This window comes from Poecilia formosa, unplaced genomic scaffold (assembly GCF_000485575.1).
Source record: "Poecilia formosa unplaced genomic scaffold, Poecilia_formosa-5.1.2 Scaffold63, whole genome shotgun sequence".
NCBI classification, from domain to species: domain Eukaryota; kingdom Metazoa; phylum Chordata; class Actinopteri; order Cyprinodontiformes; family Poeciliidae; genus Poecilia; species Poecilia formosa.
In genome coordinates, this window is record NW_006800002.1 from 1,240,936 (window position 1) to 1,265,373 (window position 24,438).

General features: G+C 37.5%; 1 protein-coding gene across 20 annotated transcripts in view; it reads right to left on the minus strand.

Moving 5' to 3' along the window:
• The window catches only part of ncam1b (neural cell adhesion molecule 1b), a 112,316-nt gene that overhangs the window by 29,244 nt on the left and 58,634 nt on the right, over window positions 1-24,438 (minus strand). For 11 of the 20 annotated variants that reach the window (XM_016672587.1, XM_016672586.1, XM_007554376.2 and 8 more), the window contains exons 5-10: window positions 23,695-23,832; window positions 22,459-22,576; window positions 15,911-16,071; window positions 13,554-13,696; window positions 11,420-11,443; window positions 3,795-3,824 (exon numbers count right to left, since the gene is read on the minus strand). In XM_016672587.1, the coding sequence (XP_016528073.1) occupies window positions 3,795-3,824; window positions 11,420-11,443; window positions 13,554-13,696; window positions 15,911-16,071; window positions 22,459-22,576; window positions 23,695-23,832 (614 nt within the window). The remainder of the gene's footprint in view (window positions 1-3,794; window positions 3,825-11,419; window positions 11,444-13,553; window positions 13,697-15,910; window positions 16,072-22,458; window positions 22,577-23,694; window positions 23,833-24,438) is intronic. The other 9 variants (XM_016672588.1, XM_007554378.2, XM_007554384.2 and 6 more) reach the window with 3 other exon arrangements.

The window sequence follows — 24,438 nt, forward strand, 5'->3', positions numbered from 1 at the left end:
ATACGTATGAAAAGATTCGCTGACCTAACATGAGACAGATAATCTCTGAAAAAAGAATCGATCTCCTCTGCCTCCTCCCAGTTCTGCATAATTACTCCGCTCAGTCAGAAACAGCCACTGAGAGCTAGCAGTAATCAGCTAGCCGCCATGCTATCAGGAAGTTTTCATTCAGTAACTCTGGATTGTTTATTGTAATGGATCCTGTATTTGCCTTTGAATGTTAAGTTTTATACTTGAATTTTCTGGCAATGTTGAGAGGTTTTATTTTGACTCTTTGCATTATTTAACCTCTTCAGAGCCTACATATGTTTTCAGTCTGTTAAAGATAGTATTAGCGATAGCAGTACAATTTGCACAATGCCTGTTTTGTTTTGTTTTTTTCTTGGAAAAAGTTATTAAAAACAAGTTTTTGTCTAAATTAAGGTGAATTCATGGTTCCTTTTTCCACATACTGTAATGCTTATGATTAAAAAATTAATAATTATGTAATCGGTATCGGTGATCGGCCGTGATCGGAATCAGAATCGGCAGGAAAAAACCTGATCGGCACATCTCTAACGAAAAGCAAAAACTTTTTAAAAAGATTAATCTAAATCAGATGGAGGAGAAAAGACACAGACTTTAGCATCCTTTACTAATAAAGCCAAACTGACAGCAGAGTATGACAAGTAATAATTCTTCTTCTCAAACCAAAGAGCGACTTTGAGGAACCTCAGAGCATAAAATTGACACCACATACAGGACAAGTTAAACTCATGTCTCATCAAATATAAAATAGGCCGGCATACAAATGTACCTTCCACCTGCACGGCTTATTAAACGAACACTCAGTATTCTCCCAGTGCTTCCAAGCCTTCCCTCCTGTGTGATTTGTAATTGGATGTCTTGCAGAGAGACACACTGATCAACTCAGAGCGCAGGTGAACTAAAAAAGCATATCATTATGTCGGAAAGTGAAAATTATTATTGCCTCATCCATTAATGAAATCTAGAGAACTCATGACTAGAAACCACACATGCTGCAAAAAGGCCACCAGGAAGTCTTTTTTAGATTTCACTAAAATATGCTTACTGTGGACAAATGTATGTGTCTATATGAATAAACTTGTTGCAGTTCGTCGGCCATGTGTATTTGTTTCTGGAAGAGACCATTTTTCTTAGTCTTATGTAACTGGGGGTGAACTGTTTCAGGTCTTAGAGTTTCCTGTTTTATTTTTTTAGAATAACTGCCTAATTACGGATCCAGATGGCCAGGATGAGTCATTCATTTTTGTACTGGGAAAAAAAAAAAAAAAAAGAAAGAAAAATCCAGTCACTTTTTGCACAACTTATCGGTGACGCAAACATGTTCAGGTTGCACACCTGAAGAGGGATGCAACCCCCTCCCTCATCAGAGGTGTGCAGTTACTGTAAATATCTAAAAATTGAACCTGTCAAATTGCATTCAATATTAACATTTGACCAGACAAAATATTGACATTATTTGCAAACTCTGAGCATTAACGCATATTTGATTTCCAAGAGTATACTAAATTCTCCTCATTTGAAACATCTGTGGAAGTAAAAATAGCGAGCCTATTTCAGGACCCAAAATGATCTGAAAGTACAGCACTGATGTCAAAGTAAAATTATAAATAACTGTGGTAACTTTAATATTCAGCATTGCACATAAAGCAGGGGATCAGTGACGCACTTAGCAAAGAGAAGATGAATCTGAAGCAGTTCTGATCGTTTCACTCGGCGCTGCGGACGGCACAGAAATGACGGAGATTTTCTCACTAATTTTCACACATATGGAGAACACATATTTGATGGAGACATAAGCGTCAGAGGGCTGCTCTTTTCTGCAGACGATTTTTAAATTTTATTGACTGGCGGTCCTTTGTTCATTTCAACTTTTTCAACCCAAGAAAGTCTGATCTACATACTACATGAGGATGGCAGTAATTTTGGAAGATGTACATTTAGAGCAGTTGCATGAAAAGGAAAAGATGTGGAAGAGAGAGGTTACCTCTGGATCATGAATGTCTGCAATAATGCCATTTCTGACATAAAAAAAAAATTAGCAAAAAAATCCAGCATTTGATTCATCAGATATATCCGAACAAAACTATGTTGAGGATTCGAGTTTGAGAAGAAAAAATCACAGATTTGAAAAGAAATAACCACTATGTAAAGTGCCTCGCAAAAGTATTCACATCCCTTTAACTTTCACACATTTTGTAATGTTAAAACCACTAACCTACTGTATTTTCCGCACTATAATGCGCACCGGATTATAAGGCGCACCTTCAATGAATGGCCTATTTTAAAACTTTTTTTCATATATAAGGCGCACCACTTCATAAGGTGCATAGAATAGACAGTACAGTTAGGGTTGCCACCCGTCCAGTATTGAACGCGATTTGTTCCATACTCTACAAATGTGGATGTGTAGTAAGAAAGAACTGGTCTCCGAGTATTTTATATAGTAGGCTGCCCCAGTCATTGTTTCACTCACGGTGTTGGTGTTGCGATATTGTGCCCAACTGCTTTCTGGGTAACACAGACCAACCGACACACTGCCACCGCAGTCTCTGTCTCTCTTCCCCCGCCCCACCCGGCTTTAAATGTATAGGGGCTGGTCCCTTGGTAACCCTAGTCGAAGCACCCCGGATGAAAGTCTAAAGCCACTTTGTTGACATAAAGAATATCAACAAAACAGTCCGACTCCGGTCAGCGAGGAGAGCCTTCTGCGACTGGGCTGGGGTGTGGCCGGACGATGGTCACCCTTCTCCGTTTGCGCACAGCATGTTCGTGGAGAACGTGGTGCTGAATGACCTGCAGACGACCTGATTATAGACGGTCGGTAGGTAGATAGGTTAGTCAAAGTTTATTAACAAACCAGCGTTTTGACAACTATCCCAGCATGCACCGGGTGCTTCTTCTTCTACGGGCGAAAATGAAGTCGGCGGCTGCTTACTGTAGTTGCTAGACCTGTTGTGGCTCAATATTGGTCCATATATAAGGCGCACCAGATTATAAGGCGCACTGTCGGCTTTTGAGGAAATTGAAGGTTTTTAGGTGCACCTTATAGTGCGGAAAATACGGTAATTATATTTTACTGTGATTTTATGTGATAGATCTCAGGAAGCACAAATTGAACATAATAGGAAAATGTTCAAATATTTTATAATTTTATTTCAATTTTATTTTCAATTTTTAACAAATATCTGAGATAACACTCCAGTTGCTAGCTTTAGCTTTAGCCGTCGTTCCATCAAGTCCAACTGAGTTCACTGCCGGAAAAAAAACCCAACCTCCACAGTATGATACTGCCACCAATATGTTTCAAGATAGGGATTGTATTTTGTTAAACACAATCTTTAAGTAATATAAAAAAACTTTATATTACTTAACTTCTTTTGGCATTAAGCAATATATTAAAAAAAAACACACACAAATTTCCTATTTTGTCCCAGTTATTTCCTACACTGTGTTAGCTTATCACATTAAGTCTGGATAAAACACACTAAAGTTTGTGATTCTAACAAGCCAAAACGTGAGTGAATTGAAGGTGTATAAATACTTTTCCAAAGCAACGACTGTGCTAAAAATGTTGCGGTCGAACTGGCAGAAGTGAAGCCAAAACGGACAGAATCCCACCAGCACCACTTTCTCTACTCTCAGCGCTTTATACTCTCGTTGACCCTTATTTGATCAAGAATTTTGATCTGCATCCATTCGGAATTGAATTAGACTTCCCTGACGTGAATGATGGATGGGTGGAGGAAAAAGCCATGCATTTAGAATACCTTGTGCTGCTCAGGCCGAGTCCATGATGCCTGCAGGGGACAGAGAAACAACAGACAGAAGGCAAAGCAATTCTTAGAAGGTAATCCTCATCCTCTCCAGAATGGGATGCAGCACATCGCATACAAGTATTAAGTGTCCACATTATTTACCTTGCATCCAAAGTGGCCTGGTCTGAATATCTGATTTCGTTAAAGCCTGCAGCTGCTGTCTTTTTTTCTTTTTTTTTTCTTCAGAAATTTTCTAACTGGAGAATTTAGTGAATTTTATGACATTTGCAAACCAAAACAAGGTAGGTCTATTGGAATCATGAAAGGCCTTCTTTTTCCCAGATAAGAGGGTCTTTGGTTTATCAGGAGGATGTGATTCAATTACAAGGCAACAACAGAGATAGGACGGTCTTCTTTGGTAAAGGAGATACAGCAATTATCGACTCGCAATCCATTTTAGTCCACTCCTGCTGTCTTTATTTGTTAAAAGCCTCTTCTCTGCACTGAAGCACACCGGTTAGCAAGCTTGTCATTGAAGTCACCGAACAACACTTTTGGGCTTTTCAATAAGCGATGAAGGATTGAAAAAAAGGCAATTTCATTGGAAGGTCTTCCAGAAAATAAATCTGTGCCTGCAAGAGTTCTGCAAGTAGCATTTTTCTCCCCTGGTAACAAGCTTTGTTCTCCAAAGAACAAAAGGATGACAGCTCCCTTTGTCACGCATTTAAGCCGCAAAACAAAATATTTTCTTTTTGTTTGTAAATGATACAATTAAAAATGAAATATAACCCACGCTGCTTTAGAGGTTTTTCTTCGACTTTGAAGAACCACCACTTAGTTGTCGTGCTCACGTCTTTGGGAAATTAAATGCAATTGTTCAAAAAGTTAATTTGTTTTGAGATCTGGCACGGATTTTACATATTTTCAGCAGCTATAAAGCTTAAACATTCTCTGTAAAACTGCTCCTATAATTTCTAAAGCTTTCAAGGCAACGCCAGAGAGCGTTGTTTTCTCCAGCTGTGTGGGAAGAAGGGAAGTGGCTGTGCACTGCCAGTCAGCTGGTTGAGAAAACATGTAATTCCCCCCTCCTTTTATGAGTTTGAGAAAACTGAGTGAAAACTAACAACGCTACCCATCATTATTTAAATTAGAGATAAGGCGGACTGCCAACAGCCCAACTAATTAACCACATACACTTGTGTTGTTCTATAAAAAGCAAACGGGTATAACATAACGTACATTCAAAACTACTTTGATTTTGTACATTAGTGGTGGGCACTTATCGTATCGTTTATCATTTATTGAGATAAATTCTAAGACTTTTGATTTATCATTGTCACAATAAATTCCAATTCATTATACTTAAAGTCTATGTTGTCTGGATTGTTAGCGTTACTATTTTCTCTACTGTTTGTTCAATAAAAATGTCAGTAAATGACAATAAATGTGAAAATATAACAAAAGGTGCTTAATGTAGGTAGCCTAATGATACAAATCAGTTTTTTATGTGACTGTTTTTCTGAAGAATCGTATTAGAAATGAGAATGTTTTTCAACAGCAGTATTTGTGTTTGTTCTTTTTTTAAAGTGATTCTGTAGCTCCATAAAAAAGCACAAAGAAATAGTTTTTATTGTCTCTATAGTAACACAAAACGCAAAACATTGTGATAAAACTTTAAATCTACATCGCCAACCTCTACTATATGTCTAATTATTAAATTTAGTTTTTATTTCATGAAATAAAATCAAAGTACATTTATGTTAAAATGGGGCTAATGAGTAACTTTTCACAGCTGATTGAATTTCTTATGACGCACAAAGCATGTCGTTTGAAACGGCAAGTAAAACATTTAACAAACTTAAATACTTCTCTTTAACAAATTAACAAATATGAAAAGAGTTGCCGCCAGTCTGCAGCAGGAATATATAAAACACCCTTTATAGAGACTGATGGTTTTTAGCAAGATTCTAAGAGCTATTTGTCTGGAATACATTTCTTAGAACCTTCCTCTGAAGGAGTAAGAAATGTTGCTTTTGAAAGAACATAAATGGCTCGAGCCACTTCAGCCAGAAAAGAGGGGTATTAACGTTTTGACAGAACCTGGCTGCAATCCTATTAGCTCAAAGAAATTGACAAAGTGGCAACGAGTTAAACTGTCAAACCAGACCATTCTGAAAACTGTAAGCATCTGTCTGAAAGGTAACTGACTCAGTGTCAGCTGCAGGTGGAGCTAGTGGAGTCGACAGGTGGGAGATTTAACTGGAGTTTGTTCTTTCTGCTTGTTGTACAGAGATAAACAGCCATCTTTTTCATGGGAAGAGACATGAAATGTTTAGCACTAGTGCTTCTAACAAAAAAAAGTAATTTAGTCACATGTGCAACCAATATTTTCTGAGCCTTCCATTAAGATGTTAATTATGACTCCAAGTTCATTTTTTAGACGTTTCTGTTTTCAAATTTTCAATTTTTTGCAATGCAAAAATTCCATGATGGTCAGCATCTTCGTACTTCTCTAACATACATCCAATAAATTACAGAGTTGTATCACATCTCGGCGGATAAAGTCTCAAAAACAGCACAGACTTTTCGAACCAGTGTAGACAACATGCTACATCCAATTAAAATCACAACACTGGAAGAACTCCACGAGACAGAAACCTTTGTGGACAGCATGCTCTGTGGTGATGCTGACGAGAAAATGTTAAGCATGTCAATGAGATGTGATGGCCTACAAAGCAGGAACACACACACATATAAAAAAAACATTATTTAGATGCAACAAGCAGAGTGATAAACAGCTATTTCATCAGATGCAGTGGCGAGAAAATGCAAGAGAAAATGGAAGCAATCTACTGGAATAATAATGGGGCAAAACAGTGAATCAAACCATCAATATTCACATCTAAAAGCACTTTTGCATCATCGTTAGTGCCTCGACAGAAGGCTTATAAAAGACTTACGGCGTGTTTAAAGTCGACCGGCTTTACATTAGCTAATTTCTTTAATATCCTTGACAATCAGCACCTTTTCTCATTGCCAAGATAAAGACAGTAAATACTTATGAGCAAGAGTTTTATGCAAAGCTGACCGTTCATCATTAAGTGCGGCGTTTTGGCCGCGTATTATCCGAGCGTCGCCAAAGAGCGGTTGCCCAATTAAAACGAGCGACTCGACAGCGTGGAACGTTGCCATTTCGTCGGCGTGAGCGGTAAGCGAGCTGACGAGCAGCCGCCGTCGTATTGGTGACGGGTGCTTATCTGAGGCAGAAAAAGGACAAGGAGAGGACACCTACCGCATTCACATCACGGAGGAAACACCAAGAACAATGTGCTGTTGGCACCGAGGAGAGGTGTCAGGGTTTTTATTTTTCTTTTCTCCTCCAGCCCATTGTTGTTCCACAGACAATAATCCTCCTTCTGTTCTGACTCAAACTGTAATGTCAGCGGGTGGAAAAGAAAACAGCGACTAGAGCAAATAATTTAGACACGTTAACAGAACCTTGACTGTGTTCTTGTTTTTTTAATCTAAAACATCTGATTAAGCTTTCTGTCATTGTCCTGAACCATTTATATATGCTGAGCCTTGGAACATTTCTATTGTTTCAGGACAAAATGAGCTGCAGCCACCCTTACGCCACATTCCATCACACATGACCTGACACGTTAATAACAAGGATCCGGAACAGTCCGGCCCTGTGTTCCAGCTGGAAACACTCAAACGTAACGCACAAGTTTCTTTACACATATTACTACTGTAAAATCCCCTCACTTGTCTTTTAGCATCAAAAAAAAAGCAATTGAAAATTGAAAAGCCGAGGAACTAATTCATAGTGCTTAACTTGATTTTGCAACAACAACAAAAAATAAATATATATATATATATATATATATATATATATATATATATATATATATATATATATATATATGTATATAAAAACCTTTTCTGACATAAAGCGGTGCTAACTACACACACTGATAGCTATTATTTGCTTTTAGGTTTTATAAATATTGCAATTTCCCTGCATCTTTCCGCTTTTATGACCCAGAATGCTTTGAAAACACGGCATCAAGGAAAAATGTTTAATATGTATTCAAATAAGCCAAAACATTCATTATGTAGATAATATACAAAGCGTGAATAAAAACTCCATTTACATTTTTCAGTTATTAAACAGGCGTACTTATCTAATATGACTTGCAGCAAAAGCTTTCAAAGGATCGGGAGACCCAAATACTACAAGTGAAGTTGATTAAAGTTTTTTTTAAAATTGCTTTTAATAAATATATTACCACTTAACTTTGATAGCAGCATAAACAAAAGCAAAACTATCCTCAGATAAGCTCTGATTGAACTCTGAAATGTAACTAAGCTGGTAAACTCCCACAAGTCCACATGGTTATTTTTTTTTTAACATGGTTCTTTTATCCTCTTTCACTCAGTGAACAGAACAACAGTAATCCTCATCTTCTTAAATGGCTATGGGACAATCCTTTTTTTTCCCCGCCTACATCTCCAGTGGGTTACCATTGGTTTCTTTCGCTAACCTTTGAATTCCAAGCAGAAAAGGAAGCGACTTGAATGAAGACGTGTCACATTTACTATATGTCAGATTTGCATTCAGGTAGTCTTCCAATAAATATGCAACAGATTAGTTGTTTTGTTTATTGCATTAGTTATTAATAAAGCAAGCTGTGTCTACACAGGTTTTAGGTACAGTTAAGCCCAAAATGATTCATGCCTCTGGCAGATTAAGTTCTAAATCATTGGCATTCAACCAAGATGTTTTGTTTCTGGTAAGAAAAGGATATAGAGGATTCTGTTGAAATTGTATTTAAGCAATGCAACGTGTTACCTTTATAATCGCATTTGATCAAAATACAGCACGCCGAGTTACTTCGAATCTCTGCAAATGTTCAATTAAAATATCTTCTTTAGAAATACCGAAATCAAATCCTTATAATTGCTGAGTTTCATCAAAATGTTGAAAACTTCTTGGAAACTTTGAAAGATAATACTTTAAATCTAAATATGCCAACGCAAAAGAATAATTATGGTCTACAGGCGCATCTCAATGAACTGGAATATTATCATAGTTATTTTATTTTAGTACTTCGGAAAGTGAAACTTATACATTATGTAGATTAATTCCAGAAAGTGATATACTGCCAAAGTTTATTAATCTTTTCATTTGATTCATAAAAAGCACTTTAAAACATTGAAATAAGGTGATTAAAGTGCATAACAATAAAACCATGAAGCCTAGCCTTAATTACCGAATATGATTTGCTTCACAGCCCCCTAACCATGCGATTATCCCTGTTGCTTGTGCAACTTTTTTCCAAATTCAAATAAGTTTCTACTCAAAACTTTCCATTAACACGCTCAGGAGACCGAACACTGAACAGCTGGCTTGTTTAGTGGCTTGAATTCCCTGGAAATGTCCAGACAACTGCCATGTCAGCAGTCTTCACCACATATTTCTGTGATAAAACTCAATTTTATTAGTAGTTGAGACCTAATTATTTAAAATTAAGAGAAGAAAACACTTAAAACGCTTAGTTCTAAGCATTGTCAATACACAAAATGAAGGAATTTTTTAATATTTTTTGTGATTTATGCAGATGTACCCGTATGCTGTTGTACTCAAACCTGAAAAGAGTACATTGTCAAAGACATTAAAAACAGCTTTGAGGCGACATTATTGCTTAACATTGTGATTTACTGTATAGTTTTTTTTTACACAAAGGTATCGTACTGCGAGAATATCAAACTGGCACATTCCTACTTTTACACAGAGTAGTTGCTAAGTGTTCACCAAACAAGAAAAAAGTGCAACATCTACAGTATAACAGATTGGACTCAGTTAGGTTTTTGTGAAATCATGTTGGAACACAAAAAAAGTATAAAACTGCTCACTAACCAACATGTCCACGAAAAATATATTCTCCAACAAGCTAGATCAGGATGCTAATGATGTTCAACTCTTCAACCGGACAGCATCTGACCAGTTAGAGAGAGAGAGAGAGAGCGCCAAAGAACTAAAGACACTTTCAGATTAACTGCTAATTAATTCAGGTTATTAATCAGCATCACACATCTGAAAACACAGCCAAGGATCTTTGCTGGTTCTCTGACCAAAACGAAAAATCTCACCTCGATTATGGTAATGAAAACATGCTTCCTGTCACTTCATCATGCTCGCCCCAAATGGCATTTGGAACATTTGTCGCACTGATCCCAGATGAAATGCAGCTGTTGTATGGTCATTACAGACAGACACATCGGACGGACAAACTGAACAGGACAGCGAAACAATTAGCAGCTGCTTCCTCATACAGCCAAAAGCCCACCACAGGAATAGGTTGTTTTATCAGACCTATAAAGAGGCGATTCAATAAGGCTGCTAATCATTTATTTTTTTAAAAGACAGCTGTGAGAAGAGATGCCACAAGATACCCAAGCATACTGTACTCTACAGCACAAATCACACTGCCACCACCACGCAGCTGGCTGTCAGCTGATGTGTCATGTGAAAGCCCGACGCGGGCGGATGCAAAATACAAAACAGACAGGGCGACGTTCGTCGTACACTTAAAAAGTAAACTGTCTGCAGAGCTCTGCGACTGCACGGCTTGCCGAAACGATCGCTTTTGTGACACGAGCTCTGAATTATTCGCAGCCCGTAATGAGTCTCTCCTCGTCCGTTATCGCTGTGAGACGATGGGAAGCTAAGCCAAACTAGCAGCGACAGCTGAGGACGTGGACATGCACCAGCTGGGAGACGCGTTCTCCACACATGCTCCTCCTGGGAGCCTGACTGTGGGGAAAACAGGACCGAGGTATGAGCCGTTACTCAGCGGCGCGTCCATGTGCGCGGGGTGTGTAGGTGCGTCGTGGTGTGCGTCATATGGTGGAAGTGTGTTTTGCACTTTCCGAGCGAGGCTCCGATCAAAGTATGTATTTTTAAATATCCAACAGGCTTGACAGGTGGCTGCATTTGTGTGGACGGTATAATGCAAAGCTGCCGGTTTTTGAAAGTGACCAGATTTCATGATTAAAAACCAATATTTTTTTAAAGTACGTTTGCAGGTGGTAAAGGGCTGATATTTTAAAAGACAGACTTTAATCGGAGCGTCTTTAAATCAGAATTTTCAAGCGATACCGACATCTGTGTTAAGACAATCTACATTGTTATGAAAAACGACACAGAACAAGCTCGGCTTGAGACCAGGCAACCTCATGCTGTGATGGAAAGTTTGAAAATGATCAAGCAAAAAGAAAGCAACACAGAAATGATGTCTTCCCTTCTTTTTCTATTTTTTTAAAAATATATTATTCGACAAATTTTCATTCGATCTTGTGAAACGAGCTCTCTGTGCTTTCTATCACAAGATCAGTGAAGTTTTCAGGCCACATTTAGGAAAACATGCAGCAGTCAAATCAATTTCATGAACCCTGATGAGATCATTCCCTTTGGGGAGGTTTTTGAGGTGGAGGGGGGAAATTTTCAAGAAGCAACTGAGTTTTTTTGAAATAAAGAAGGTCGATTGGGTTTCAGTAGAGTTTTTGTTGTCGCTCAAGACATATTTTTACACACTACTCCGGGACATTTCTGTGCTACGCGGATTTCATACCTGATAGATCCTGTTTAGATGTGCCTGTAGGGAGAAAATGTAGCGTATGTAATGGACCGGCTCCAAAATTACTCTATGAACTGAAGCATATCTCTAGAGCATATAACCCCCTTTTTTCCTTTTATTTATTTCTTTATTTCTCGACTGCAGTGAGTCACCAAACACCTTGAAAGAAGTAAGCCATGTGGACAATAGATGTATGAGAATACCCCACGGGGGTATTCGCTGCTTTTGATGGTTTAGCCATGTAATAATGTGGAAAATATTACAGATGAAAACATTCAGGAGATTCAGGATGTGATGAAAGATTAAGAAGCTGGCTCTCATAAACGAGTCTGAAAGATGGCGGGAGAATGTCCGGCGACACCGTAGCGCCATAATTGAAAAGTATTTCAATCACTGACATGAGCACAAAATGGCAATAGTGATTGAAAGTACAAAACACACATATGCTGAGTCAAGTGCTCATTGTAGCAAATAAGAAACTCATTTCAATCACGTTAATTGGCATGCTTACTTTGGGGAGTGGTATAATTGAATTTAGCAGATTGTTTTCCCTCCAACTGGGGGGACATTTGTCTCAAATGTAAAGAGTCTTGCAAAAGTATTCATACTCTTGTTGAATTACAAAGCAGTGCACAGTTATGACGCTATTGGGAAAATAACACTGTTGTTGAAAGTGTGTTTGTAATCAATTCACCTGAGTCATTACCTCCTGGAACTTCATTTTGCAGCAACTCTTATGGAGAATGTCTTGAACAGCTTTCCATATCAAGACTATAACTTTTTATGGATCTTTGTAAATAGTCTCAAGTTTAATTAGATGGCATGCAGAGTATTGTAACAACACAATGTTTTTATCTAATCTTTTCCATTGCAGCTGTATGGTTAGGGTTCGGGCTTTTCCTATTGCATGATGAACAACCTCTGCCCAATCTTCAAGTCTTTTTGAGCCTCTTACAGGTTTTATTCTATTTAATAGCTCCACCTATCTCACCATCAACTCTGACTAACCTTTCTGACCCTGCTAAAGTAAAGCTTCCCTATCACATTATGCCGGCTTGTGGCCAACTCCAAATAGGACTTTTTCACAACTTCCTTTCAGCAATGACTTACTTCTCGCCTCTGTTGCACAGATTTGGCCAGATTTGCAAAGTGCTTGTCAACAGATTCTCCCACCTTAGCTGGTGATTTGTACAGAGTTATTTACAAGCTCTTCACAGCTTCTCCAATTAAAATCCTCCTTCCCCTGCCAGTAAGTATAGGTGGATGGCCATGTCTCGGTAGGTTTGAGCCAAACTCTTCCCATAATCATAGAAAACTGAACAGAGCTTTGTGCAATCTTCAAAGCTAAGGCTATTAATTTATGAAATAACCCTGCTGTAAATTTCTCCACAACTTCCTCCATGACCTGTCTGCAGTGCTGCTTGGTCTTCATGATGCTTCTAGTTCTCCAACAAACCTCTAAGATCACCATGTAACGTGCAATTATTTAGAAAGACAGATAAATACGAGAGCAACAGATTCTTATTTGTAAAATTCCAAAATACTGTTTCTGCATCACAATTATGCACCGCTTTGTGTTGGTCCAAGTGTGAAATATAAACATTAAAGTTTGTGATGCAAAAAAATGTTCAAGAGGTATGAATACTTTTTTGCCAGGTATTATAAAGGCACTGATTTTCACCAAACAATGCACTGGGCCATTCAAAACTAGCTACTGATTTAAGATTTAAAAAGCCAGTGAACAAGATTTAAACCCTGTGAAAGAACCCTGTAATGAATTTCAAAGTCCCCCATCTGCACCAAATCAATACATCATTTGAAAGTAGGTTAAAGGTACTCAATTCTTCTTCTGAAAACACCTGTTGCCCACAGGTTTGTGTTTCTCCCTGGTGGTTACCGCTCAATGTTCCAATTCTACATAATCCATCAAAAATAAAGTATGCTAAAGAAGGTAAATATGCATTTTTTCATAATTCTGTTCACACTTGAAAGCACATAGGATGCACAAAGCTAAAACATTCAAAACAGACTAGACTAGATAGACTAAATGTTTTATTTCCCCATGTTTAATTGTTGGCTCACTTATTAAAATTATGGTGGATTCAAGTTAAATCAAATCTGACTTTACCTGGTCTCCTTCGGTGAAGACTTGCTCACCGTAGCTCCAGCTGATGGTTGGAGTCGGATCTCCAGATGCTTCACAAGTCACAGTTACCTGCTCTTCCGTCTCTGAAGCGGTCCGGTTCACTATGTATGTGATCTTCGGTTTAACTGCAGATAAATAAACCTTACGGTTAACACCCGCAGATTTTAGCTGGGTGATTTGCAGCATAAATAAACAGAGCAATGTAATACACTTGATAGTAGGGAGCAGGAATTAAAAAGTAGCTGAAAAATGTAAAGATTTTTTTAAAAATTGAAACAAAAATAAGTTGGATATTGTCCATGTGCAGCAGTGGAATAAATGTCTGAATTTAAATGTACAGTCCCCCTGAAAATACAGCACAAAACCAAACTACTGCATTTAATAGTGGAAATGGGATTATCCTTCCAAGTAAAACATTTAATCTTTTGCTTAAGAGAACAGACAAAAAAAAAAGAGAATGAATCATGGTTAAATAATGTAAACCAAGAGCTACTTCAGTTCTAATTGTATTTATTCAGGGATTGTAGGAGCTCAAACTGTTTTATTTCCAATTTTAAATGCAGTCTTATTAAAATAATACCAAGTCTTTCTTTGTCTGCATTTGCTATTGGTTTGGAATTCTGAATACATCTAAGTATAATGTCTGGCTCCAGCTATTCTATATACTACCTTACTTCTAAACACATCAATAAAACTCACAGTGAATCCAGGCCTCTAGTAAACTTATTCATGATGGCCAAAAAACAAACAAACAGAAAAACAGAGATCCTCAGAGAAAGTTTTCCATTTTCTGTTACGGTAAATGTTTTTAGAATATACTTCTTTAAATGTTTAAAACATAGTAATTGTGTTTTCAGAAACGGTATAGTTTTTCACTTTGTCACATTGCAACCACAAACTTCATTGTCTTTCAGTGGGATTTTATGATTGGTCAACACAAAGTGGTGTAGGATTGTAAAGGGAACTAAAATTGATAAATGCTTGAAGTTTTAAGAAATGAAAAAACTGAAAAGTATTATGTGCATTTGCTGTAATAACAGCTTTAGCTACAAGTACAGTAGCAAGTCTTTAGAGTTGTCTCTTCAACAGTTTTATACTTCTCTTAAAGAGACAACTCTTCAACAGAAGATTGACCTCTAGATTCGCTAGAGGTCAATCTAGTCTGACCTCAGTCAGTCAGTCAATCTAGCCTGACCTCAGTCAGACTAGATTGACTGCATTTGTGGAAAAATCATTTTAAAGTCTAGCAACAGACAAGAACGGTCATGCTTTGTTCTAAACTTTTCCATTATTGCTCTTGTTACAACAAGATCAATAATGTTGCAATGTTTATAAGTCACCTAAAGACTTACAAAGTATAAAGGCAGCTGATTCCACTGGATTTTATTAAAGAGTAGCAAAGTAAAAAGGGGCTGAATACAAATACAATTTGACAACATTGTATCATGTTCCCTATAGTTCCCTACTGTACACTGCTTTGTATCGGTCATTTATGAAGTTTCATAAATTGAAGTTTTTAGTTGTAACTTGACATAAAGTTGAAAAGCTAGAAAGGTCAAGAACGTACAGTAATGCTTGCTTACATTTGAGACTTATTATAAGGTCTGTATTGCATAACGGCTCCACATTGTATGAAGGATTATTATCAAATCAAACAGTGTAAAAGTTTTCATTGAATAATAAAGGACTCCTGTTGAGTTAAAAGTAAACCAAGGACTCTGTAAATCCATATTTGTGATTTGTACTTAAAAACAACACGGATGCTCACAAAGGAGCGTTTGATTGCAGCTTTGCACACACTGATGTAAAGCAACCACAGCTTTCAAAGACAGCGAGAGAGAGAGAGAGAGAAAAATCTTTGAAATAATGAGGCAAACAGTGATCTGACTGATGTCTTGAATCATTTTGAGATAATTGTTTGCTCTGAAGAAATTACAGACGCCAAGTCTTCTGTTTAGGGAAAATAAATTGCAGCAGCCAGCCCACTCTAAATTTTAACTGACGAGAATTGAAAATCCAGTTGTGACAGGACAAAATAGAGACAGGAACAAGCTAATGGGCGTAAATAAACAAAAGCCGAACGCATTCCAAGACTCAGACCGAGCGCATTCGACTTGCTCTCTAATTCCTCCGGTTTTATCCCTACGACAACCCACACAAAAACAACACCTTATTCTTTTCCGACTTAAAACAGACACAAACTGTACTATTGTTCTTCCTCCCCACACGTACACACTCATATGTGGGTTATATATGTATATAATTTAAAATTCCCACTCACTTGGAACCTTTCATCCTGTCACTAGTCCACGTACTTTCTAGAAAACAATCTGTCTTACCAAACACTCTCAGGCTGAGTTCCTTCTCGCTCTCCCCAGCCTTGTTCTTGGCGACGCACGTGTACTCTCCTTCGTCCAGCTTGGTTACATCCATTATAGTCATTTCGGAGCCATCTTCATTAAAGCCGTACTTCTCCTCGTCTCTGAGTTCTACTCCGTTCCTGTTGATAACGCACAAAGTGTTAAAACACTGACGCCAGTCAATCCCAACACCACTCTTCCGACCTCTTTGCGGTGCTCTGTCGAAAGCGTGTAGTAGTTCTTAAACCCACCTGGGAACAAAGTGAGAAAGGTCAGGAGATAAAGTACAAAAGCGACGATGAAGAGAGAAGATGTGAAAGCTGAACATCTGACACAGAATGTGTTCTTTTTGTACAGCAGCACATTTTTCTTCTGCAAGTCGTTTGACACCTTTGATCCCAATTTATTGTCGGTTCTTCACTGGGTCCAAGTCATATTTCAGCTTTGCTGTATTTACTAATGAGAATTGTTGGTAAATTAGTAGCTAAAGGAAGTCAACATGGAGCTTCCATCCTGAGTGGACGCTGATGCTTTAATAAGATGGTAAATTTAAAAAGAAAAAAAAAATGGATAATTTAAAAATTTTTAGCAGCCTGTTGTCTATGTGGTTTTTAAAGACTGTCAGCACCCAGGTGGTGACAGGTGGGGTTCAGAATGGTGAGCCCGTCCTTCTCAGCAGGAGTAAGAAAGCTGGTCTGGGTCACTGAACCCATTTTCTGGGGAATCGGACTGACTGAAGTACGAGTCTTTCATCACTTTCTGGGTTGTTGTCTGACTGTGATACTAGCCTACTTTTTAACACCCTGCAAATTTTTCTGCAAAGACTAAAGGGGAGCATTATGAGGACATTATACATTATTCTAGCTAGACGGGTGAGAGGTGTTTACATCTACCAGTGGAGCATGTGGAATAGCTAGGGTGTGGCGTGAGAAAAAAATAAATTGAGAAAATATCCCAGTATCACAGTATTTAAACCAAAAGGGAAAACAGAAACGTAAGCCATGATCTAATTGCTTTTATTTAAAACTGAAAATTAAAAATCACTGCTGCAGCTGCTAAGATAATACAAAACACTGATGATGGTGGAACCTCGGTTGATACAGTCTTCTAAATTAGTAGATAGTGCCTCTCTGTAGTCGACTGCTCAATGAAAATGTTTAAAAAAAAAACAACATACCAACTTTAGTTTTAAAACAGTTTAAGACTGATGAGTGAAGTTTCACACCTTTGCTGTCTGTGATTTTTTTTTTTTTAACAGGAAACATTTCCAAACAGCTAAATTAGTCTTTGCTGTAAACAACTGGAAAGTGTTATAGCTTTTATCAGCCAGCTGACTTGCAGTGTAGTGAAAATGTCAAGCACCCTAACCTTTTTGTGGATTTTTATTATCTCTATTGTTATCATTTTGAGTGCATACATGAATTTCATCTGGATTTGAAAAGAAAAAGTGATCCAGTTTTCCAAATCACGTTTTAGCATATAGCATAGGGAACTAAAAGCCTTCACAATGACACTTTAACACAGGGAACATGAAAAAAGTAAATTGCCAACTGTATAAATATGAGCTAGTGAAAAGTATCCTCTCTGAAAGCGTTCTATCAGATTTTCTTATGTGTGGCTTTGATGCTTTTCTGCTAGAACAGCGTTAAAATAACATTCACCAATCAGAGCAGCAGCTAAAAAGCAAAAAAAGCATGAACTGGAACATGAACTAAAGTGATGAAAAGAGAAGCAAACTCTAGTAAGTGGTAGGCTGGATCTATTGGTTGTTAAGCTCCACAAGCACTCTCGGCAAACAATCACAAACTCAAATGATTAATGTTGACATTTCAGCCCACCTAAAGCTCACGCACAAATTCTCTGAAAATATTAAACAATACGTTCTGTTCCTTCATCATTTTACAACTTGCTCTCAAAGCACATTTTCCATCTACAGTATGTTTAAAAAGAAGCTACAAATCTGAACTACGACGAAAGGTAAAATGCACCCAATAGTTTTAAAACCACAGTCTTGTTAGTAGAGGCTCTTTACTAACAAATTACATTTTCCAAGTGAAAAAGGGAATCAAACTTTATGTCGAGTTTGTTCAGGAAGTAACATCCTTGTCTAACAGATGGCAGGTTTCCTCTGGAGCGCACACACTTCAACAGCTGGGAGTGAAGTATACTTTGAGAGAAATAGCTTGGACATAATTGAGGCATGTAGCCAAAAATGATATGCAGATCTATTTAATTTGTGTTATCTGAGCAGCTTAAAGAATTGTGCTGCTTGGATCCTGTTAGGCTGTGATACTCCTCTGTACAATGCTTCATTACATGAACACACATTGCACTGTAATGTTGCGCAAAGTAAAATCAATTCAAGTCTTTCCTTGATTTGCCAGATTGCACTAAGGCAGTTCTTTCTGAGTTGTTTTTCATCCTTTGAATGTGTCTCTTGCAGGATTGCAAGATTGTGGGAATTTAGTCACAGCGGGTACATGACCCCTCTTTTTTTTCCTTTTATCGAGGTGATGGCATGTCGTACTGGTTTTCTATTTTGCTATGTTGCTTTTGGCAAAAAACTAGCTGCATCTAAGGGGTGGACGAGGTAAAGCTGAGATGTGCTAACACGTGTCAGTCCACCTCCACATGGTTAAAATACCAACCAGTAATTTTACTGCACTATTTAAGCTTACATTAAAAAAAAAAAAAAACAGAATATAGAATGCATTTACAGTCAGCTTCTGAGACGTGGGTGTTGCTTAGTAGCATGGATGTCTTTTTTTAGTGGTTTTGACTTTTTATTTGTTGTCAGTACCAGACATCTGGTGATGTAGGCAGATTCAATCAATAACCGCTATCTAATAACCATCATCCTGTATGTGTATTCATAATAATTAGCTTCAGCTGGGACTAATTTCCTTCCGTGTTTCAGCCCAATAAAGAAGTGCGCGTCTGACTGCTGCATATTTTCATATTTTACCATCAAGCATTAATGTAAAGGGAGTTTTTAGAGCAAATGCTGTGACAAAACTGACTCCAGACAGATTCGGTTTGAGTGACATTAAAATAATACGATTTTTCCAGCTAAATTACTGTCCTGTTCTGCAAACATTAACAAATGAAACAAAATGATGAGTGGAAGAGTTAAATGTACACATTCTCTGTCTAATATAAAGTATGCTAATTTGGTGACAGCTGCAGTGAGAACAGGGAGAGCCGATGCCAGGTCACGTCAGAGTAACAGTGCAGGTCAGAACTGGAGCAGACATTAAAGTATCATCTGTTCATCAGTGAAAGGTGCCTAATAATAATTTTATCACTCCACATAACCTGAATGCTGGCAGAGTTTTTGGGTTTTGAAACAAAGTTTTGACTTTTCCACAAGGGATCATTCCCATGTACAAACAGACTCTGTTAACCGCAGAGCAAGTGGAAGTCTGTGGTGTAGTACCAAACCAGTTTGTTGGGTCTAGTATAGCCTGTTCTAAGTTTCGCATCATCCAGAGGGTCTGGACCACCGGCTATTGGAACAGCTGGAGACGTGGACACAGTTGAAGTTTTAAATGATTGGATAAGATTTTACCTGAGCACTAATATTTGGTCATGATTTATGTAATGCAAATGCTTGATCACGAAGGAAGCTACGCTATGAAGCTTTAACTACTCAAGATTTTAGGCATGACCAACATGAACTGAATGTCATTCACTTTAACCAACTACAATAGGCAGACTACAATTCAAAAACAGAGCAAAAACTCCACGTCACAACTCCTCCTTCTGTTTGCCTACTGGCCAGGATGAAATGCATCCTTAGAAATCGAGCTCATTGGGACAAATCCAACACGAAGCACTGAAAGGAGAAGAGAATCGAGCAGAATTGCGTAGGAAGGTAATGGCAAGGCTAGATCTCCAAGCTAATGCTCTCAGAAAACTATTCTCCTGATAAAATGACAGCATAAACCTTCACTTTGTGAAATCAACATTTGCTCCACTGTGACCAGATCAATCTGGGTTGAACAATGTTAAACACTGACGTTGTTGTTTGGTGTCATTCTTCTGCAATTTTCAGCTGCTTTGTGCTCTTTTTGACCCTTACATATTTCTCATTTTCCAACATGGAAATGAATATAACTTTAATGAGCAACAATTGGGAATACAACTGAAATTAAAATGTGTAAAGGTTGCTATATCCTCTTTATGAATTTTGGCATTTCTTCAAATTAAGTTGTAATTTCCCAAATGACAAACATGTCAGAGTTGATAGTTGATTAGAAATCTTTGATTTACTTTGCTTAAGTGCAAATGTTTTGGTGTGCAAAGTACTGGCCAAAACACCCCTAGCACTTTGTTTGGATTCCCCCCAGAGCTGAAAACATCTCATTCAATTAGCAGCTCAGATTTTCAAGGGAATAGCACACCACTCTGGAGTGCTCACAATGAAGGAAAGGCTCTCAAATCTTTATCTGAATTAAACTTTTTCCATGCAACATGAACAGCTTATGAAACCAAATAGGCCAGTTTTCTATGTAATCCATGGTGCATACATTCAGCTTTATTCGAAAGTCGGTTTAATTTCTATCTTGTCATAATAGAGAACACATCCTTTGTCCCAAACACTAGCAATCTAAAAGAAGTGTTGTTTTCTAACCTTCTATTTGTCAGTGTCTGAAAGCTTGCTTTGTCTTTCAGTGAAGTGTTTAATAAGACATCACCCCTCTCTAACAGAGCTAGGATAAACTGAATCTATCAATAAAACCCAGAAAGCCAAGTCTAACAGTGTTTCTTGGGCTGTTTAAACTTTGTGACCCCGGATCTAAATTGTCTGTAATTATCTGCTGTCTTGGAAATAAGATGAATGGAAACAGTTTAACAAAGCAGGAGCCTGTCAATGGCTGTATTCATATACACAGATAATGTGGCTATTGTTGACAAGCAGCTCCTCAGGTTTCAGTTTACCTTTGTTACCCTGTGATTAAGTTTCCTTCTGCAATGAATAAATCAGTCTGCAGAACATCACTAATAAGCTGAAGTGTCTTGCACACAGAAACAATATTTTTATGCCTAGGTTCAGTCAGGCTTTAACTCAAATGTGGAATTTTTAGTGCTACATGTCATTCAATTTATGCTATGTATGGAATATTGGGCTCTAGTAATGATTAATACTGCATTTATTGAGCAGTTCTGCTATATGAATAACATCCCAGATAACGAGAATGTTTTCACTGAATCTTAAGCTGAATTAGCATCTTAAATGCAGAAGGTGATGCTAATCTCACACAAACCACTTGATGAACTTGTGGGAAAATCTTAAGATGTAAACTTTATATATAGATAACTATATGTATTGATATCAACTTATACCGTTTTTGAACACGTACAATTCACACAGCTCATTATTTTTGATTAGCCCTGCCTCATTAGTTTGTTGCTGCCGGCTTTTACTTCACTGTTATGCATCAGCAGCCCGGTACCGTTTTAAATGACTGGCATAACGAAGTAGCAACCTAGATCCAAACCACACACTGGGAATGATGTGTTGTGCTCTTTGAATAAATCATTATTCCTTTTTCTGTCAACTTTACGATAAATATTCAACAAACGTCTAACTGAGCTGCGTTGACATTTTGGACAGACTTTGATTATATTATGTTTTAATTGTTTTGGCTCATTGGAAAATGTCTTAAACTATGGCATGAATTGCCTTTAAACATAAAATACATATTAATGCTGCTGACAAAAAGTAATCACAGCTTTGTCACCAGGTGAAATCAACGATTCAAAGCAGGCCGGCGTACAAATTTACTTTTGTTTTGGACTAATTTGCAAAGTAATACGCTGTAAATGTAATAGATGGCAAATTTTTCTCAACATGAGAACAGAACCATGACATTACAGAAACCTTTTGCTAAAGCTAACGCTAGGCGTCTGTGTCTGCCTGTGCAATGAGAAGCATTTGCTGATGTTTTCCGATTCATGAATTCCAGTCTAGACCACAAATATTCAGATCCTTTAAGAATCAGGTCTAAAGTGATTTTTTCATTTTAACATGTCTTCTGAATGGAAGTAATATTAATGTTTTGGAACTCCAATTTCAATCTGAAAGAATCTCTGGAGGAGGCTAAAGATTAAGGTGAAGAAGCCCAAACAAAGATTTGGTGCTTGTCACCAAATATTAAAAAATCAAAATAGCAAAATAAATATGCAATACAAAAACTGGACAACAAATTAGAATAAGGCTGATGTAGTGCCGGGAATGTATTTCCATTGACTGAGAAGGCTATGACTCACATTTAGACTTAGACTTATTTTATTTGATAAACAATTTTTTTAAAAATGTAAAGATATTTTTTTTCTTTTACATAACTTTATTTTCCTTGAAAATAGGTCTGTCTCTGTTCAAAAAGTGCAAAAGATACATTATTCCTATATGCATGCTTATGTTAATTAAGCATTTTCGTGCCTCATAAAATTACTTTTCACAACAGCAATAACTGAATTGTGTAAAAATCTGGCAAATGTCTCTACGAGTCAGAGAGGTTTACCTTATCCAGGTCACCATGGGTTCAGGGTAGCCATCAACAGCACAAGTCAGAATGGCAGGTTGTGCAACCTCTGCTGTGGCATTGACTTCTGACTGCCATATTCTGATGGTTGGGAGCACTAATATAGACAAAGAGAAATGGTTAAACAAGGAAAAAAATAAAACATGGAGATAGGGACATTTACAAGTTATCAATAGACATAGAGAGAGATTAAAATATAACACATTACTATTAATTAGCACCCTCAGTGAAGATGTTTAAAAAGCACTGAAATAAAAATATTTTATTGCAGCAGTATAATCTCACATAGAATAAATTTTTTAAAACTTCAAACTTTATTTGGAGTACATACATTAATGATAACCGTCATTTTTATGCTGGTGCCACAGATTCCTTTTAGGAATCGTTAGCAGCATTGAAAAGAAGCCTTTTTCAATTACCATATTTTCTGGACTATAAGTCACAGTTTGGCTAGTCCCAGTGGCACAACTGCACATTATTCAGGTGGATGCGAAAACATAAATCGGCCCTAGGAAACTAGTTGAGAAGCCATCGAAATACCTAAATAAAAATGTGGTGGACTCTACAAGAAAACAGGAAATATAATTTGGTTTTTATGAACAATGACACTAAAACACCAGGCCAAATCAATACAGAAACGGTTCACTCAACACAAAATCAGCATTCTTTCAGGGCTACCTCACAGTCCCCGTACTTTAGAAAACCATAAGGTTGAGCTGAAATATGATAGGAAAAGAGAAACCCAACACTCTGGATTTGTCTGCAGCTTTCACTGCTATGCTACTGCAGTGCAAGATTAATACAGCCTTAAAGCTTTTGACACATCTTCACCAGACTTGCCAATAAGAGTGGAATGTAACGTATGAACCCATTAAGAGTGTGCAGCTCTAAACATTTGACTGTTGTACATGTAAAAAAAAAAAAAAAACTATAGCAGAATCCGAGACCGAAACAGTCACTGTGACACATTCAGAGTACTAATTTTAGTTGTGTTCTGTGTCTCAGAAATTGCAGGAAACAGGCTTCATTAGCATAGAACATCTTTGATACTTTGATAAGCGGTTGCTCTGGGCAACTCTCTCTACAATGACACCTAACGTGGTCCCCCCTCTTCTGTATCTACTGCTTTCTTTGTGCGTCATGGTACACCTGCTACACAAAACCATGAACCCGGGAACAAAATGGAAGAGGAAACGATGTGAAGAGGTCGCTAACCATTCACCACGACGCTGATGGGACGCAGATCAATCTCGCCGCGGGCCATGAGGCGAGCCTCACACATGTACATGCCCTCATCGGTCTTCTTTATGCCGCGGATTTGAAGGTGATTGTTGCTTAGCACCTTGAAACGAACTGAAATGAAAAAGAGGATGAAAGAGTTATTTGTTTGTTACTTTGACAAGTTTACAGTCTGGAGCTGTCATTGTACGGCCAGAGCGGGAAAAAATGGGGAAAGTCTTGTCTATATTAAATGGTAAATGGTCTGTACTTCTAAAGCACTTCATCTAGACTAGAACACTCTAAAGCGCTTTTACACTGCAACTAGTCATCCATCCATCCATTCACGCACGCACGCATTCACACGCAACATTAATAATGCAATACATTATTAATACATCTTTATTTGTAAAATATTTAAATAATTCATGTTTTATTTCCTGAAAGCTCTGCCCTGTTGCATAAAACTTAGAGGCTTTCTGACCAAAGTTTTAGGAAGAGTTTTATGCCAAATAATTAAAACAAATAATAATTTTTTAAAAATATCCAAGAAACAGCCAAAACTAAAATGATGGTTCCTTTTTCCTGTAAATATATTTTTCAGATGTTTCAAACACATTTTTGCAGACTGGTTTGGAAAAAAAGAAGTGTTTTACACAAACTACAAAAAACAACAGTCGGTTGTACTCAGTGAATTAATAAAGGACAATAAACTAGTCATTAAAAATAATCTAATAAGTG